General features: G+C 44.9%; 1 protein-coding gene across 1 annotated transcript in view; it reads right to left on the bottom strand.

Annotated features, from left to right (window-relative positions):
• Positions 1–14,676, bottom strand: part of APCDD1L (APC down-regulated 1 like) — a 94,056-nt gene extending 79,380 nt beyond the window's left edge. Inside the window, exon 1 of the mRNA XM_070748791.1 lies at positions 14,360–14,676. Within this exon, the coding sequence (XP_070604892.1) occupies positions 14,360–14,396 (37 nt within the window). The 5' untranslated portion in view covers positions 14,397–14,676. The remainder of the gene's footprint in view (positions 1–14,359) is intronic.
• Between the last annotated feature and the right edge of the window lie 1,743 nt (positions 14,677–16,419).

Genomic DNA, 16,419 nt, shown 5'->3' with positions numbered 1-16,419 from the left:
AGTGAAATGCCTCTTGCAGCAGCTGCTACAGCCGCTGGCATTTCACCTTCCCTCCCAGCCAAAAAAGGCCGGTCTTCGGGGATGAAGGGGCAGGACTTCCCGGGCGGAAGGCATGCCCCTCTCTGCGGCTCCTTTTTCACTGGGAGGAAAAGTGAAATGCCTCTTGCAGCAGCTGCTACAGCCGCTGGCATTTCACCTTCCTTCCCAGCCAAAAAGGACCCACAGAGAGGGGCACGCCTTCAGCCAGGGAAGTCCTGCCCCTTCATCCCCAAAGGCCAGCCTTTTTGGCTGGAAGGGAAAGTGAAATGCCTCTTGCAGCAGCTGCTACAGCCGCTGGCATTTCACCTTCCTTCCCAGCCAAAAAGGAGCCACAGAGAGGGGCACGCCTTCAGCCAGGGAAGTCCTGCCCCTTCATCCCCAAAGGCCAGCCTTTTTGGCTGGGAGGGAAAGTGAAATGCCTCTTGCAGCAGCTGCTACAGCCGCCGGCATTTCACCTTCCCTCCCAGCCAAAAAGGCCAGTCTTCAGGGATGAAGGGGCAGGACTTCCCGGGCGGAAAGCATGCCCCTCTCTGCGGCTCCTTTTTGGCTGGGAGGGAAAGTGAAATGCCTCTTGCAGCAGCTGCTACAGCCGCTGGCATTTCACCTTCCCTCCCAGCCAAAAAGGAGCCACAGAGAGGGGCACGCCTTCCGCCCGGGAAGTCCTGCCCCTTCATCCCCGAAGGCCGGCCTTTTTGGCTGGGAGGGAAGGTGAAATGCTGGCAGCTGTAGCAGCTACTGCAAGAGGCTTCCTCGCCCGTGGCCGGCAGAAGAGCGTTCTTGCCCGGCAGGAGGTGAAGCTTCACCTCCCGCCGGGCAAGAGCGCTCTTCTGCCGGCCACGGGCGAGGAAGCCTCTTGCAGCAGCTGTTACAGCCGCCAGCATTTCACCTTCTCTTCCAGCCAAAAAGGCCGGCCTTCGGGCATGAAGGGGCAGGGCTTCCTGGGCGGAAGGCATGCCCCTCTCTTTGGCTCCAGCCCCGGCCCCTTTCAGCCGAGCCTTCCCGGTCAGGCAGCCACCTTTCGCTGCTGAGCCTGGCTGGCCCGGAAGATCGTGGTGTGCGGTGCCTGCGGTGGCCAGGGAAGCCGAGCCGGGCGTGGCCGTGGCGCTGCTGCTCTGGTCGTTCGGTCCTCTCCTGCCTCCCACGCCGATGTTCCCCACTGCGTCGGGCACCGCCAGCCCCGAGTCGGACGCACCCTCGCCGCCGTGCCCAGCCGCTGCCCACCGCGTCCTCGCTGGAGGTCTAGACCAGTGTTTTTCAACCAGTGTGCCGCGGCACACTAGTGTGCCGTGAGACATGGTCAGGTGTGCCTCGAAGCTCAGAGAGAGAAAGAAAGCAAGAGAGAGAAAGAGCGAGAGAGAGAAAGAGAACAAGAGAAAGAAAGCAAGAGAGAGAGAAAGAGAAAGAAAGCAAGAGAGAGAGAGAAAGAGAGGGAGGGAAGGAGAGAGAAAGACATAGAGGGAGGGAGGGAGGGAGAGAGAAAGAGCAAAAAAGAGAGGAAGGAAGAAAAGAAAGAAAGAGGGATGGAGAGAGAAAGAAGGGAGAGAAAGAGGGAGGGAGAGAGAAATAGAGCGATAGGGAGGAAGAGAGAGAATTTTTTTGTCCAAACTTTTTTTAACTCCCACCCTCCCCCCGCTCAATGTGCCCCAGGGTTTCGTAAATGTAAAATATGTGCCGCGGTTCAAAAAAGGTTGAAAATCACTGGTCTAGACGGAGCCTAAGCCAGGGGGCTTCTCAGTGGCCTCCCGAATGCCGAACCTGGAAGTTCGGGTTTGGCATTCGGGTTCAGGAGGACGCTGAGAAGCCTCCCGGCTGTTTCAAAAAGCAACAGCCGGGCGGCGGGGCTTCTTGGAGGCGGTGGCGGAGGGTTCATAAGACAGAAAATGTTCATAAGAAGAGGCAAAAAATTTCTGAACCCCGGGTTCGTATCTCGGGTTGTTCGTATGGCGGGGCGTTCGTATCATGAGGTACCACTGTATATATAAACAAGAGCCAATTGGGATGGGGACTACCGAATATACAGTATTATGATTGTACAATATTATGAAGCCTTCCAAATAAAACAATTACTAGAATTGGACCAAAGGGAGGAGAAATGGGTGAAATTAGGAAATGAGGTGAACAAGGGCTAGGAAAAGAAAGTATACATGATTCAAATTTAAATGAAATAAGCAAGAAAACTATAGGACCAGGAAAGTAGCATTTAAAGTATGGAGTAGATGGCAGAAAGAGTGGAAGCAAGGAATATCTATAAGAAGTGTAATAGGGAGGGGTGAAAAAGAGTTAGAAATAAATGGGTATAATCAAATAAAAGATGAATTAATGAAAATCAATGAGATAATACAAATAGGTGGACCCCAAAATTGGTTAAGATGGAGTGAGCCAATAGATAAGATAAAAATGGGTCTGAGAGAAAATAAAATAGATACAATTTTGAAATATAGAGAGAAAGGATTAAGAGGAGTATAGGTGATATATAAATTAATGACAGATGATAAGGAATATATGCTGAATCAAATTAAGAATAAATAGAGTAAGGATTTTAATTTAACGGACTAAAGAATAGAAGGAATAATGAGAGGGATACAAAAAATTAAAATAGATAAGTTTCAGGAAATGGAAAGGAAAATATATATCTAAAATGGTATAGAACTCCTTCCCAGTTGCCATATATGATTGGAGGACTAAACCCTAAATGCTGGCATTGTGGTCGTGCAGTTCAAAAGTTTTGAACTTTAATACTGAAAAATATAAATGGAATAGTTAAAAATGAATTGCCGGTAGGATAGGAATGTTGAAGAGAGGAGGCGGGTGAGTGGATTTTGCCAAAGAAGAACAAAAAAAAAGAGACTTTAACATTGTTTAAGGGAACAAAAATGACCAGAAATGAAGAAGCAACCATTTGGGTATGTAGATAAAAGAAAGGAATAAAAGTAGAAGGGATATTCAACTAAAGCCCACAAATTGAAGAATTTGAGCTGTTTCGAAAAATTGGACAAAGCTTTAAAAGATTTTGACTGGACTTCAAAGGAATTTGAAAATTGGAATAGATTTTAATATAAGAAAAATAAATAAGGGACAATAAATGGACTAAACATGAAATGCAGAGCTGGAAGGCGGAACAGTGGTTGGAGAATACTCACTATGGTGGTAAATTGTTTTAGTATTTTGCCCAGCTGCTGTTTTTGGAAGAGTGGAAAGTGGAAAGGACTGTGACCTTAAAGATATGGAGAAAATGACTGTGAAGAGCTTATTGACCTTGCCAGACAATTTCCTGATGATCTTGGAAGAGCCTTTGAAACGATAATGTAAATAAATAGATACGCACAATGATGTTATTGTGGTTTATTTGGATGAAGATGTTCAAATTAGTGGTCATAAAAGGAGGGAAAAGCAGGGTGGGTTTTTTTACAGAAAATTGAGTTGAGAAAGAGAAGAGTGGAAAGAAAGAGAAAGATGTTGCTACGAGGGTAAAAGAATAATACAAGGAAAGGGAGATTGAGTAAAAATACAAGAATAAAGTGGTTGGAAAAATTTGGAAGGAAATATGGAATGAGGGATGGAGGCAGTACAAAAACAAAAAGGAAGTAGCTGAGAAATTAAAAGGAAATGGATAAGTAGTGACGAAATTTTGAAGAAAGTTTTATTTCTTCTTTCTCTACATTATACAGTGGTACTTCTACTTAAGAACTTAATTCTTTCCGTGACGAGGTTCTTAAGTAGAGAAGTTTGTAAGTAGAAGCAATTTTCCCCATAGGAATCAATTTAAAAGCAAATAATGCGTGAAAACATTAGGAAACAAATAAAAACTCGGAATTTGGGTGGGAGGAGGAGGAGGAGGAAGAAGAGGAGGAAGACAATCACTGCCGAAGGAAGAAGATGAGGTGAGGGGAATTTTAAAAATCCAAAACTTAAGGCTTAAAGTTTCTTCTTAGGTAGAGGGACCACCTAAAGATCAAAGAGAATAGAAAAGCCTAATGAAAAATAAATGAAAAATGTAAATTATAAGCATGTGTTTACAATACTGTAACATGTAAAGGTACATGGATTGATTCTTCAGAAAAAAAATGAAATAATTACAAAAAAGAATACAAATTGCAAGCCATTGCAGATGATTTGGTACCGTATTTTTTGGTGTATTAGACCTACCGGTGTATAAGATGCACCTAGATTTTAGAGGAGGAAAACAAGGAAAAAAGTATTCTGAACTAAATGGTGTAGTATTTTATGGTTTAATAAAATACCAGTGTAGCAGAATACTTTTTAAAAGCATGTACACTTTTTAAAACCATGTACACTTTTTACAAACTTCAAACTTGACAGCTTCAAGACTTATGGACTTCAACTGGTCAGAAGGGAGGGGCATGTGCTAGTTGCCCCATGCCTGGCAACATAGATAGGTCTTAGGGCTCAATCCCTTGGGAGGCCCTCTGAAGGCTGGAAATGGCCTGTTTCCCAACTTCTGGTGGGCCCAGGAGGCTCATGTTTTGCCCTCCTCTGGCTCCAAAGGCTTTCCTGGAGCCAGAGGAGGGTAAATACGCTCTCACCCATCCACCCCGCAGAGGCTCTCTGGAAGCCAAAAATGCCCTCCCAGACCATCTGTGCTAACCAAAAATCAGCTGGCCAGCTTACACAAGCGTGTTGGAACTGAGCTAGGGCAATAACGAATGATAACTTATCAAGGAGAGATCCAACCTAGAATTAAGGATAAATTTTCTAACAATGAAAACAATCAGTGGAATGTCTTGCTTCCCAAAGTTGTGGGTGCTACATCACTAGAGGTTTTTAAGAAGAGATTGGGCATCAATTTGTCCAGAATGGTATAGCATCTCCTGCTTGAGCAGAGGGTTGGATTAGTTCCGTTCAGTGCTGTTATTCTGTCTATTTATTCACGCAATAAATTATAGTTAAACCCGAGTTCACATAAAATTTTGAGCCAAGGAACTACAGTATGTTATAGGAATAGTTCAGTATTTAAGATACGATAAATAGATGCACGTGGTTAAATGTGAGCCGAGGTGGCGCAGTTTGTAGAGTGCTGTACTGCAGGCCACTAAAGCTGACTGCTAGATATGCAAGCCAGCGGTTCAAATCTCATCACTAGCTCAAGGTTGACTCAGCCTTCCATCCTTCCAAGGTGGGTAAAATGAGGACGCGGATTGTGGGGGCAATAGGCTGGCTCTGTTAAAAAGTGCTATTGCTAGCATGTTGTAAGCCGCCTTGAGTCTAAGGAGAAGGGCGGCATGAAAAAAATTAAATAAATAAATAAATAAATATGATGATGATGATGATGATATGAGGATGATGATATTATTATTATTATTATCATTATCATCATCATTATTATTATTGTTGTTGTTATTATTATTGTTATAATTATTAATTAGATTTGTATGCCGCCCCTCTCCGAAGACTCGGAGCGGCTCACAATAGCTTGCATGCCAGCAAATATGGCTCTGCGTGCCACCTGTAGCACCCATGCCATAGGTTCGCCATCACTGCCTTAGGAGCTCTCAGGTTGCCTTGGTGCTAACCTGCCTCCCACGTCTCCTCTTCATCTGATTTGTCTTCTGGAGGGGCAGGTGGCTGACAGGCCACAACACACAGTGGAGCCATCTAAGAATGTCTCCAGATCCACAGTACACCCACATTTGATGACATAATTCAGGTCTTGAGAGATTTCTGGACCATTAATAGGGATGCTCACAGTCACTCATGCCCTCATCACCTCTAAACTCGACTACTGTAACGCTCTCTACATGGGGCTACCTTTGAAAAATGTTCGGAAACTTCAGATCATGCAGAATGCAGCTGCGAGAGAAATCATGGGCTTTCCCAAATATGCCCATGTTACACCAACACTCCGCAGTCTGCATTGGTTGCCGATCAGTTTCCGATCACAATTCAAGGTGTTGGTTATGACTTATAAAGCCCTTCATGGCACCGGACCAGATTATCTCAGGGACCGCCTTCTGATGCACGAATCCCAGAGACCAGTTAGGTCCCACAGAGTGGATCTTCTCCGGGTCCCGTCAACTAAAGAATGTGGCTTGGCGGGACCTAGGGGAAGAACCTTCTCTGTGGCGGCCCCGGCCCTCTGGAACCAACTCCCCCCAAAGATTAGAATTGCCCCCATCCTCCTTGCCTTTCGTAAGCTGCTTAAAACCCACCTCTGCCATCAGGCATGGGGGAATTGAGACCCTCTTCCCCCTAGGCCTTTACAATTCTATGCATGGTATGTATGTATGTATGTATGTTTGGTTTCTTTTATATTAATGGGTTTTTTAATTGTTTCTAACATCAGACTACTATTGTACACTGCTTTATTGTTGCTTTTACCCGCCCCGAGTCTCCGGAGAGGGGCGGCATACAAATCCAATAAATAAATAAATGAAACTTATCTTACTTTTGGGGTGATGTGGAATGAAGGGAAGATGAGCATCAGGTCACTACCAATGGTTCGCCCGAACCGATTTGAACCGGCTGAATACCACCTCTGTCTATGATCTTTTGTAGATCATAATTTGACGTGTGTAACTTTTTCCTCTCTTCAGTCTCATGGATACTTGCCACAGTGGATAAGGCGGAAGAATGACTGAGTGGAGCCAAAGAGGGTGGAGGTACAGACTCTCACACTCACTCCCTTCTCCTTCTGCTTCTCTTGAGCAGCAGATGGCAGAGGAGGGAAAGGGGAGAAGACTTTTAGAAATTGAGCTGCAAGCCAGATAAGGCGAAGGGATCATCTCCCCCTTTCCAAACTTAGTAGGTAATCGTTATGTCTTCAACCAGCAGTGGTCAGGGCTGCAAACCTCAACAACCGAAGGCAGAACTCCCCCCAATTTTAGAACTTTTCCCCAAAGCTCTCTGCCTTTTACTTTACAACATGATGATCATCCTTCCTGGATTCTTCTGGATGAGTGGGAAGAACTTGGCACTTTTTACAAAGAACTGTCTCTCCCAGGAATGTTACATCTTGGATACTGACATCTTATAATGACACATTCCCTTCCCCTCCCCGAAAAACAAAGTTCCTGTCAAAACTCTCAGACTCATGAATAATGCAAAGTCGGCACCCAGTGCCTTCAAATGCGTTTGGAGGAAATACAAAAAAAAAAAAAAAAAATTACGGAAAAGGCAAGCATAGGTGGGCAAGCACAGATGTATGAATATCCCGCCCCTCCTTCTTCCAGTCTTCGGGACTTACAGCTTCCCCCGTGCCATCATTTCTGGTTCATTTCAACATACATTGAAGCCAATTATGCTTCCTCCTCTTTGTCCTGAGATGGCAAAAGTTGACAAGGGCTTCTTTTTCTTCTCCTCTTCCTCCTCCTCCTCTTCTTCTTTCCTTTCTTCTTCCTCTTCCTCCTCTTCCACTTCTTCCTCCTCCTTCTTCTTCTTCCTTTTTCCTTCTTCTTCCTCTTCCTCTCTCCTCCTCCTCCTCCTCTTCTTCTTCCTTTCCTCTTCCTCCTCGTCTCCTCTTCTCCTCCCTCTCCTTCCTACTTTTCCTCTTCCTCCTCTTCCTCTTCCTCTTCTTTCTTCTCCTCCTCCTCCTCTTCTTCTTCTTCCTTTTCCTCTTCCTCCTCTTCCTCCTCTTCCTCTTCTTCTTTCTCCTCCTCCTCCTTGGCTCCCAATGCCATGTAGGGTTTTATATACATCAGACCTGGGCAAGATGCTGCCTGGGGGGGGGCGGATGTGGCCCGCCCCGCTGTCTGTGACCAGCCCGCAGAGGTCGGTCCAACCTGTGCACGCGCACATACGCATGCAGGCAAAAACCAAAAGCCCATGCGGCGTTTCCAAAAGCCGTGCGGTGGAGTCGGACGGTCTCACCACCTGCGCACAGAAGCAAAAAGTGAAAAAGCAGCAGTTGCATTACATAATATGTTATATTTGAGTCTGCATTTTTTTATTATTCTGGAAATCTATTCCTACTCCCACACCATTCAAAGGGTTAGGGTTTAAATGAGGAAACATCTTCAAAGAAAAAAAGAAAGTCCAGTTGCCTCCTGAAACAGCCCCCTTGGGACAACCTGGATGACTGAAAATCTCTACAGACTTCTTTTTCTATCAACTGCTGTTCCCAACTATGGGCTTGGCAGTTTCTCAGTTTATGCCAAGGGAAAAAAAGGTGCGTTACCAGATGCTGGCTGGTTGTAGCTTCTCAACACTTGTTTTTTGAAAAGGTGCGTTCTGCTTCTTGGTTCAACTTATCTTCTGCTGGTGAGGTGCAGTCCAGGCCTGCTCCTCCTCCACTATTGAGTTGACAGCTGCTACTTTCCCTAAACTACAGTGTCTTCTTTTTCTGCTCTCCCACATAACACAAACCTGCTCTCAAGCACACCCACACTCTAATACAAAAGTGTCCAACTACAGTGGTACCTCTAATTACGAACTTAATTCATTCTGTGACCAGGTTCTTAAGTAGAAAAGTTTGTAAGAAGAAGCAATTTTTTCCCATAGGCATCAATGTAAAAGCAAATAATGCATGTGATTGGGGAAACCACAGGGAGGGTGGAGGCCCTGTTTCCTCCCAGGAGATTTCTAGAGAGGCCCCCACGGAGGTTTCTCCCCACCTTTTCTGGCCTTGTTTCCCCCCAGGAGATTCCTAGAGAGGCCCTACGAAGGCTTTCCCTCCACTTTCTTCAGACTTGTTTCCTCCCAGGAGATTTCTAGAGAGGCCCCTCGGAGGCTTCTCCCTGCCTTTTCTGGCCTTGTTTTCTCCCAGGAGATTCCTAGAGAGGCCACAGGGAGGCCCCCACCTTCTTCAGACTTCTTTCCTCCCAGGAGATTCCTAGAGAGGCCCCACGTAGGCTTCTCCCCACCTTTTCTGGCCTTGTTTCCTCCCAGGAGATTCCTAGAGAGGCCCCAGGGAGGCTTTCCCCCCCACCTTCTTCAGACTTCTTTCCTCCCAGGAGATTTCTAGAGAGGCCCCACAGAGGCTTCTCCCTGCCTTTTCCGGCCCTGTTTCCTCCCAAGAGATTCTTAGAGAGGCCCCACGGAGGCTTTCCCTCCGCCTTTTTTGGCCCCGTTTCCTCCCAGGAGATTCCTAGAGAGGCCCCATGGAGGCTTCTCCCTGCCTTTTCCGAGTACAGTTTCAGAGGCTCAGGTTTGTAAGTGAAAAATGGTTCTTGAGAAAAGGCAAAAAAATCTTGAGCACCTTTTTCTTATCAAGAAAAGTTTGTAAGTAGAGGCATTTGTAGGTAGAAGTACCACTGTATAAGACCTGTGGACTTCGAGTCCCAGAATTCCCCAGCCACCATCATGTTGACCACCATAGCACGTTCCTTCCATAATTCCCCAAGGTTAAGAAAACCAACAGGAGTGCAAAATGTTAATTTGTGTTGGTAGGATGTGCTTGCAGCAATTACACTGTTTTTCTGCAATGACTTGGATTACTTGCGATCCACAGCTGAGTAACTATATACAGCTATATATAAATTATATAGAACTATATAAAACTATATTATATAGAGCCTCGGTGGTGCAGTGGTTACAGTGCATTGCTGCAAGCTACTTCTGCTGATCACTGGCTGCCAGCAGTTTGGCAGAGGGAATCTCAGTAGGCTCAAGATTGACTCAGCCTTCCATCCTTCCAAGGTTAGTTGTTCTGTCGAGCTCTCTGGTAGAATCCTCCCGAAAATTCACAGGTACAAATTTCAGACACACACACGTTTGAAAATTCAAAGCAATGTTCTTTTTAACGGAAATTCACTTAAACACACTCAACATTGTACAATAATGGGAGAGGATGATAGCAGTGTCTCTTAGCCCAGTGATTTTCAACCTTTTTTGAGCCGCGGCACATTTTTTACATTTACGAAACCCTGGGGCATATTGAGCGGGGGGGGGGGCGCTAAAAAAGTTTGGACAAAAAAATTCTCCCTCTCTCTCTTCCTCCCCTTCACTCTATTTCTTTCTCCCTCCCTCTTTCTCTCACTTCCTTCCTTTCTCTCTCTCACCATCCCTCTTTCTTTCTCTTCCTTCCTTCCTTCCTTCCTTTTTGCTCTTTCTCTCTCCCTCCCTCCCTCTTTCTCCTCCCTTCCCTCTCTTTCTCTCTCTTGCTTTCTTTCTCTCTCTTGCTCTCTTTCTCTCTCTTTCTTTCTCTCTCTTGTTCTCTCTCTCTCTCTCTGGCTTTCTTTCTCTCTTTCTTTCTCTCTCTCTTGCTTTCTTTCTGAGCTTCGCGGCACACCTGACCATGTCTAATGGCACACTAGTGTGCCACGGCACACTGGTTGAAAAACACTGTCTTAGCCCATCCACCCCCACCAAACGGTTTATTCAGAAAATTCTTTCACAGAAACTCTGGATGTTTTTAATAAACTCGGCAGTCACTTCTTCTTCATTACTGAATCTGATATTTTATTAGTTGCTTGAGAGGGGAGCTGCTTTCTGAACCCATTCCAGCCCCAGCAAACAGAAGCAGAACCCTAGCAATATCATTTGCATGTGTCTGAAACCCTTTTGTTGCAGAATAACATCTGCAGACCAAGAAATCAGTGACTTGGGGTTTCAAAGGAAACAGACTAAAGAGCATCAAGAAAATAATATTTTTCCCACTTAAGAAAAATCAGCCAACATATCCATCTGTGGATGGATGTTTGTTTCTACAAAATAAGACCAAAAATAATAGAGTAGAATTTGTATTTACGCCATCTCCAGACTCTTTGCTGTATTAGCTACTATTTGGTTATTGTGGCCACGCTTCTGGAATTGGCCTTGGACATACTTGGCTTAACACATGAACCAAGGTTCAACCAGGTTACCTACTGTTCTGTCGGGCTCTCTGGTAGAATCCTCCCAAAAATTCACAGGTACAAATTTCAGACACACACACGTTTGAAAATTCAAAACAATGTTCTTTATAATGAAAATTCACTTAAACCAAGCCCACTTTTGGTATAGCAAAGAGCTCTCGTCTCCAAACAAACTGGTAATTTTTACAAGTCCCTTATCAGTCCTGTGATACTTAGCTTGCAGCTGTGAGGCAATGCAAAGTCCTTCTTTCACAAAGTGAAACACACTTTGCTCTGGTTTAGTTTCAAAGCAGGGAAAAATCAGCACACAAAAAGTCAAAGTCAGTAAAGCAGTCATGAAACACAACGATCATATAATCCTCCACAATGGCCATACCCACAGGCTGCTCTTTATAGCAGCCTCACTAATTACCACAACCCCACCCAACCACAGGTGGCCTCATTTTCTTTGATAATAATCTCTCAGTTGTTGTTGCCTATGCATCGCTCTCCGCATGTGTGGCTGTATCATTAACTCTTGTTCTGAATCCAAGGAGGAGCTAGATAATTGATCTCCTTCTGAGCTGTCTGCCACACTCTCCTCCTCCCTGTCACTCATGTCTTCTTGGTCAGAGGAGCCTTCATCAGCAGATTCCATGGGGGGGGGGCAAAACAGGCCTGCAGCATGTCGATGTCTCCCCCACATACACAGTCCTTGGGGCAGGAGCTGGGCCAGAGCTAACCACAACACCTACAAAGCCTGCTGTCAATTCCAGAATATGGGAAGGGAGAAGAAAGGACAGAAGGATTCTGCATATGACATTGTCTTAGATTTAGCACATACACACAAACACACAAAGACACACACACACACACACCATCTGGTATTTGGGGCACAAGAGACGCAGGGAGCCTCATCTATTCTGGACAGGAGTGTTAGATGCTTTTCCTAGTTCTCCCTCCATCCTGCATTACAAATGGAAGCCCAGGTGGTTGAGCCCACACAGGAAAGAGATTTATTAAACCTCACACATTATGCTACTTTTGGAGAGAATCCCCCCCTATTCTCCAGAGCACAATATTATAAAGAAGCATCCTTTAAAAAAAAAAAAAAGCAAGCATGCTAAAGGCAAAGAACAATTTGGCCTATTAAAAAGACAATGAAGGAAAATCTGTTTATTCGAAACAGAGAACAGCTCTTGAGAAAGCAGGCAGTGTGATTAACTTTCACCCTGCGTTGGTTTGTGGTTCTCCTGACACTCTCAATGCAAAGTATTCAACAGTTACTCCTTGGCAATTTCATTCTGTGCAGAATTTATTTATTTATTTTCAAAAAGCCAAGAAAGTCATCCCTCTTTCCATATACATTACTGGCTGGGAAATCCTGGAAGATGAATTTACCCAGATTGTGAAACACTGACCCAGGGGTAACTGCTCCTCTTCTTAGGTTAATTAAAAGAACATTGAACATCCACATTGGTTCCTATGCAAGTCAACATGCTAACTCTCAGGGGTTTTATTTGCAAACAGGTGTATTCTGTTTCTCCCACTTCTAACTGCATTAAATACTACCCCCCCCCATCCCAAAGGTGATAATTTATTTTAAAGGCAACTGAACTGTCCATTTTTTTCATTCAAGGCGTTTTGCTTCTCATCTACGAAGCCTTCTTCAGTAGTTCTTCTTCAGCTTCTTGATTGAGAAGCGAAGCAACTTAAAAAACAAACAAACCCAACCCCAAAACCAGGCAGTTCAGTTGCCTTTAAAATAAAAGCTCCTTTGGGACCACTATGAGCTGGAATGAATGAGATCTCTCCTGAGCCATTTTGCCCCACATGGAACAAAGTGCTTTGAATGGATCAAGAAAAACCCATTATTTTTCTTTGAACTGCACAGTATCTTCATTACTGATCCCAACATTGAAACGGGGATGGGAGTGGATTTTCTCTTTCTTAAGAGAAAATCCTCCTTCATTTACCAAAACAAAAATCATTAAAAGCTTTTGCGGAGTCTTGAAAGCTCAACACATTTATTTCAGCAGAAGCGTTCACGGATTAGCTACTTTTTTAAAAAAAGCCCTTTACTGTACTGCTGTTGCTGTTTTTAAATTTTCACTAACCTCCTTCCCCTGCAATCCAAAGAGGTAAATTCGCAGTTAGATTCTCCTCGCACCCTCGAACCTCAAAACTTTCCCAAAGTGCCGCGGACTGAAAACTATAATCAAGCTAGCGAAGGCTTCACTTTTGAGCGGGAGAGAATAAAGGACTCCGCAGCGCGGTTTTTAAAAATAACATCGTAGGTTGAGTTTTAACGATCCCCGTCTCAGGAACAGGTAACCAAGTTTTTCCACGGCGCGATTTCCACCGTCTCTTCCCCGGCAGCAGCCCCGTAAGGTATGATCAAGCTGCGCCCGCTGCGCGCTCGGTTTGGACTTTTGACTTCAGCATGCATCTATCTATCTATCTATCTATCTATCTATCTATCTATCTATCTATCTATCTATCTATCTATCTATCTATCTCTCATCTCTCTCTCTCTCTCTCTCTCTCTCATCTCTCTCTCTCTCTCTCTCTATCTCTCATCTCTCTCTCTCTCTCATATCTCTCTCTCTCTCTCTCTCATATATCTCTCTCTCTCCATCCATCCATCTATCCCTTTTCTTTCTATCTATCTATTTATCTTTCTCTCTCTCTCTCTCTCTCATTTTTCTCGCTCTCCATCCATCCATCCATCTCTATCTATCTCTATGCCGCCCAATTCCATAGAGACTCAGGATGGCTCACAACAAAAATAAACATGGATCCATATAAAAAACATTTAATTTGAAATCATTGCAGCCACCCATTTCAATAAAAGAGGCTATTCGGGTGGACGCGAGAATATTTGGAGCTCCCTGAAGATGCTTGTTTTCTTGCAGACATTTCATCACGGCAAACGAGGTGAAACTTCAAAAGTGTAAGCAAATAAGCAAGTCCAGAGCACACCAAGGACAGACTCGTGCGGGGCAAATAAACCCAGGGCCATTCCCGGAGCTGTGGCTAGGCTGGAAAACACTACACACTGCTAAATAAAAAAAATAAAAAAATAAAGGGAACACTTAAACAACACAATACAAGTCCAAGTAAATCAAACTTCTGTGAAATCAAACTGTCCACTTAGGAAGCAACACTGATTGACAATCCATTTCACATGCTGTTGTGCACATTCAACTTTGCACAGAACGAAGTATTCAATGAGAATATTTCATTCATTCAGATCTTGGATGTGTTCTTTGAGTGTTCCCTTTATTTATTTATTTTTGAGCAATGTCTGTCTGTCTGTCTGTCTGTCTGTCTGTCTGTCTGCCTTTCTGTCTGTCTGTCTGTCTGTCTGTCTGCCTGCCTGCCTGCCTGCATGCATGCATGCATGCATGCTTGCATGTATGTATCCCTCCATCCTTGCGCTTTCCCGAAAGACCTCAATAGCTCGGATTAAAACTCGACGGCACCAGGGAACAGCAATCCAGGCCCGAGCCCCCTATGTCCCACCGCCGCGCACCCGTCCCACCCGCTTCCCCAAATTCCCGGAGCAGCCGAGCCGTGCGTAAAACTCTCACCTAAGAAGAGGGCCACGAGCGCCCAGGATCGGAGCATGGCCAAAGCGGAGCCTCCTCTCTTTTTAAACGAGCCGATCCCCTCGCTTCCCACGGAGGGGAAAAATAATAATAAAAATAAAAAAAGAAACGAGCCGATGGGCGAGAGGGAGCCCAGCCGCGGGGACGTTCAGCGCTCGTGGCTTCGGCAGGAAAGCCACCTGGTGTCCATGGAGGTGGCTGCGGAGCGCCGAGGCCGCTACCCAAAGAAGCCGCCGGGGGTCGCTCTTCCGGCCGGGAGGGGGAGAGAGAGAAAAGAGATCGCGGACCGCCACACACGCCGCCTCGTCCGCCTTTGCGGAGCGCGCTCCCAGAGCTCCGAGGAGGCTCCGGCGCTTCCCCGGGACCTCGCCAGAAGAGGTGGAGACTGCCCAGCGGCGCACGCCTCCGCATCCGTCGCCAAAGCTCGTCCTTCGACCTCACCACGGCCGGCAGGCGGAGGAGGGGAGAGCGTCCCGCGCGCACGGAAGAAAAGGAAGGATGCCCAACAGCCAGGGCTCGGTTAAATAAAGCCTTAATAAAGACCAAACACCTAGGATACCGCGTCCGGTTTTGGACAGCACCCTATAAAAAGAAGACTTCGAGACTCTAGGGAAAAGTGTAGAGAAGAGCAACCATGATGGGATGGAATTGATTAGAATAGAATAGAATGGAATGGAATAGAAGAAGAAACAATGGATAGAATAGAATAGAAAATGGAATGAAGAATAGAATAGAATAATTGACAATGCATTGAGTTAGCCTCCACTCCCATTTTACAAGAACAGAATGTTCTGTAGCAAATCATCTCATAGTGCCTGTAGTATCTTTCAGTATATTTGAAAATATCCTAGAACTACAACATCTTGGTCACGATCCAGTTCTGGTTCTTCCTCTCCCATGAATCATGTTATTTTAATCAAATCATCAATGGTAGACACTAAATGTAGTGAAAGGCATGAAGAATAGAAGAGATGAGCCATATTAAGGTTGGGGGCTGGCTAGAAATATGAATTGGAAGGCACCAATACATTCCAGTGGTGTCTATATATATATAAAAAAAACCATTTTCCTCTCTCCCAGAAAATCTTCCAGTTAGTTTGTTCTGACCTTGGTAATGGGTTGGCAACTGTTGTATGACCGTATCTGCCAATAAATTAAGATTGAGCCAAATTGAAGTTGAGATTGTAATAAAAGTCTCCTCACACTGGCCTCTTCCAGGTTCCTCCATTGAGTTTCATTCTGTCTGACGCCATTCTCGGTGGGCAAAATTATCTGAATCAAAGACCTAAATTGGCCTCTTTGGAAAGAAAACGCATTGAGAAAGATGTCACCAGCTCTAGGCATGACACTAAATGGATCTGGCTTGTTTTTCTTGCCCTCCTGCCCAGAAACAAAGACACACTCATATTGCTTATTGGCACCAGCTAAAAATACAGCATTTACTAAAGGAGAAGGTAAAGCAATTTTCTTTTCTTCCAATAAAAGAAAACATCATAATCATTCATGTCCCAAGGTTCTTCCAGGTAGACAAAGAATTAAAGCTAGGATAAAAATAACTTGGATATTTATTTATTTATTATTATTATTTATTATTTAGATTTGTATGCCGCCCCTCTCCGCAGACTCGGGGCGGCTCACAACAAAGTGAAACAATTTACAACAAATCTAAATTACAGTTTAAAAATATTTTTAAAACCGCATTTCCTAAACAAACATACATACAGACATACCATTCATAAATTGTATATGCCCGGGGGAGATGTCTCAGTTCCCCCATGCCTGACGACAAAGGTGGGTCTTAAGGAGCTTACAAAAGGCAAGGAGAGTAGGGGCAGTTCTAATCTCCGGGGGGAGTTGGTTCCAGAGAGTCGGGGCCGCCACAGAGAAGGCTCTTCCCCTGGGGCCTGCCAACCGACATTGTTTAGTTGACGGGACCCAGAGAAGGCCCACTCTGTGAGACCTAATCGGTCGCTGGGATTCGTGCGGCAGCAGGCGGTCTCGGAGATATTCTGGTCCAGTGCCATGAAGGGATATTTTAATGC

This window comes from Erythrolamprus reginae, chromosome 3 (assembly GCF_031021105.1).
Source record: "Erythrolamprus reginae isolate rEryReg1 chromosome 3, rEryReg1.hap1, whole genome shotgun sequence".
NCBI lineage: Eukaryota > Metazoa > Chordata > Lepidosauria > Squamata > Dipsadidae > Erythrolamprus > Erythrolamprus reginae.
This window is presented reverse-complemented; position numbering and strand designations above follow the sequence as displayed.